This window comes from Trichechus manatus, unplaced genomic scaffold (genome assembly GCF_000243295.1).
Source record: "Trichechus manatus latirostris isolate Lorelei unplaced genomic scaffold, TriManLat1.0 scaffold00024, whole genome shotgun sequence".
Classification (NCBI taxonomy): domain Eukaryota; kingdom Metazoa; phylum Chordata; class Mammalia; order Sirenia; family Trichechidae; genus Trichechus; species Trichechus manatus.
In genome coordinates this window covers 4320246-4321700 of record NW_004443960.1, presented here as the reverse complement: position 1 = coordinate 4321700, position 1455 = coordinate 4320246, and the positions used below count along the sequence as shown (strand labels likewise).

Sequence of the window (1455 nt, the reverse complement as noted above, 5' to 3'; positions counted from 1 at the left end):
CCCGCCCCCACCGCCGCCTCATTGGGCCACCAGCTTTGTTTACCTTATATGGCCAGGTCCTAACACCCCGTGGCCTCCCATTGGCCGAGGCGCGGCCTCACTCAGCTGACGTCACCAGGTACCGAAAGATACAAATAAACCGAGGCATTCTGGGACTGGGAGTTCTCAACCTCTCCGGAAGTGGCTCCGCGCGGTCCTGGAGACCGCACTGTTCAAGTCGAGATTTCCACTAAAGAGCACGAGATTTTGCGTGGGAAAGTGGGAGGCCTGTGGCGGCGGGGAGGGGGATCCCGAGGTGTCCGAGGCTGCTGGCCCTGCCAGCCTATCCCCGGGCCATCTGTCCCCAGACGTTCCTACTGTGGGCCTACTGGGTGTCAGGCCGAGGGCCACGAGTGGGCAATGCGTGCTTGCACTCGGAGTACTGGGGAGACCTGGAAGGCTTCCTGGAGGCGGTGACTTCCAGCAGCGCCTCAAAGGGCAGATTCATTCATTAATTCACTCACTCACTGGAGGAGCTCCAACTGGCGGTTCAAACCTACCCAGCGATTCCACAGGAGAAAGACCTGGCCATCAGCTCCCATAAAGATTACAGCCTAGGAAGACCTACCAGGCAGTTCTACTCTGTCACATGGAGTCACTGTAAGTTGAAATAGACTCCACTGCACCTAACAACAACTGTCAGGCCGTGGGGGAGCTTTCGGCCTAGCAGAGGCTATTTTTGCCAATATTCCTAGTCTTCTCCCCCTCCAGGGGTACGCCACCTTAACAGAGGGATGCCAGCGACAGCCGGGTTGAGAGTTCTGTGGTCTTGGCAAAGGCCAGTGTGTGGTCCGCACTTTGCACCCATGATCTGAGGCCCTTTCCCTTCTGACCCCGCATCAGTTCTTGTCCTGTTTCTGCACTGGGCCCCCCGGGCCTGGCACACGGTAGGCGCTCAACATTCAGACGCACCATCCATCCCTTTTGCCCGGGCCTCGAGCTACAACAGTCAGCCCGGGTCACGCTGGGACCTAGGTCTGCCTCGTCTCGCGTCGTGGACGCCCGCCGGCGCAGCCCCTGTTCAAGCGCGCACTGACGGAAGCGGCGGCGGACTACGACTCCCAGCATGCCCAGCGCCCCGCCCGCCGGCCGGGAGCGAGGCGAGGCTCGGTGAGTCAGAACCGCACAGTAAATATTTGTATTAGCCGGAGCCGGCTCGCTAATGGTGGACGCGTGAGACGGAGGAGCGAGTTGCGCGGCGCCTTGTCCGTGAACATGGACGAGCTCAAGCACCAGGTCATGATCAACCAGTTCGTGCTGACGGCGGGCTGCGCGGCCGACCAGGCGAAGCAGCTCCTGCAGGCGGCCCACTGGCAGTTCGAGGTGCGGGCCGGGCCGGGTGGACGCGGGGCCGCTGTGTCCGTCCCCGCGTGGCCGTGCGGCGGTGCGGGCCGTGTGGACACGTGCCCGGGTGTG

General features: G+C 62.3%; 1 protein-coding gene across 1 annotated transcript in view; it reads left to right on the top strand.

Annotated features, from left to right (window-relative positions):
* UBALD1 (UBA like domain containing 1) overlaps positions 1-1455 on the top strand; it is a 7765-nt gene that overhangs the window by 1928 nt on the left and 4382 nt on the right. The window contains exons 3-4 of the mRNA XM_012554674.2: positions 348-452; positions 1015-1362. Coding sequence (XP_012410128.2) covers positions 348-452; positions 1015-1362 — 453 coding nt within the window. The remainder of the gene's footprint in view (positions 1-347; positions 453-1014; positions 1363-1455) is intronic.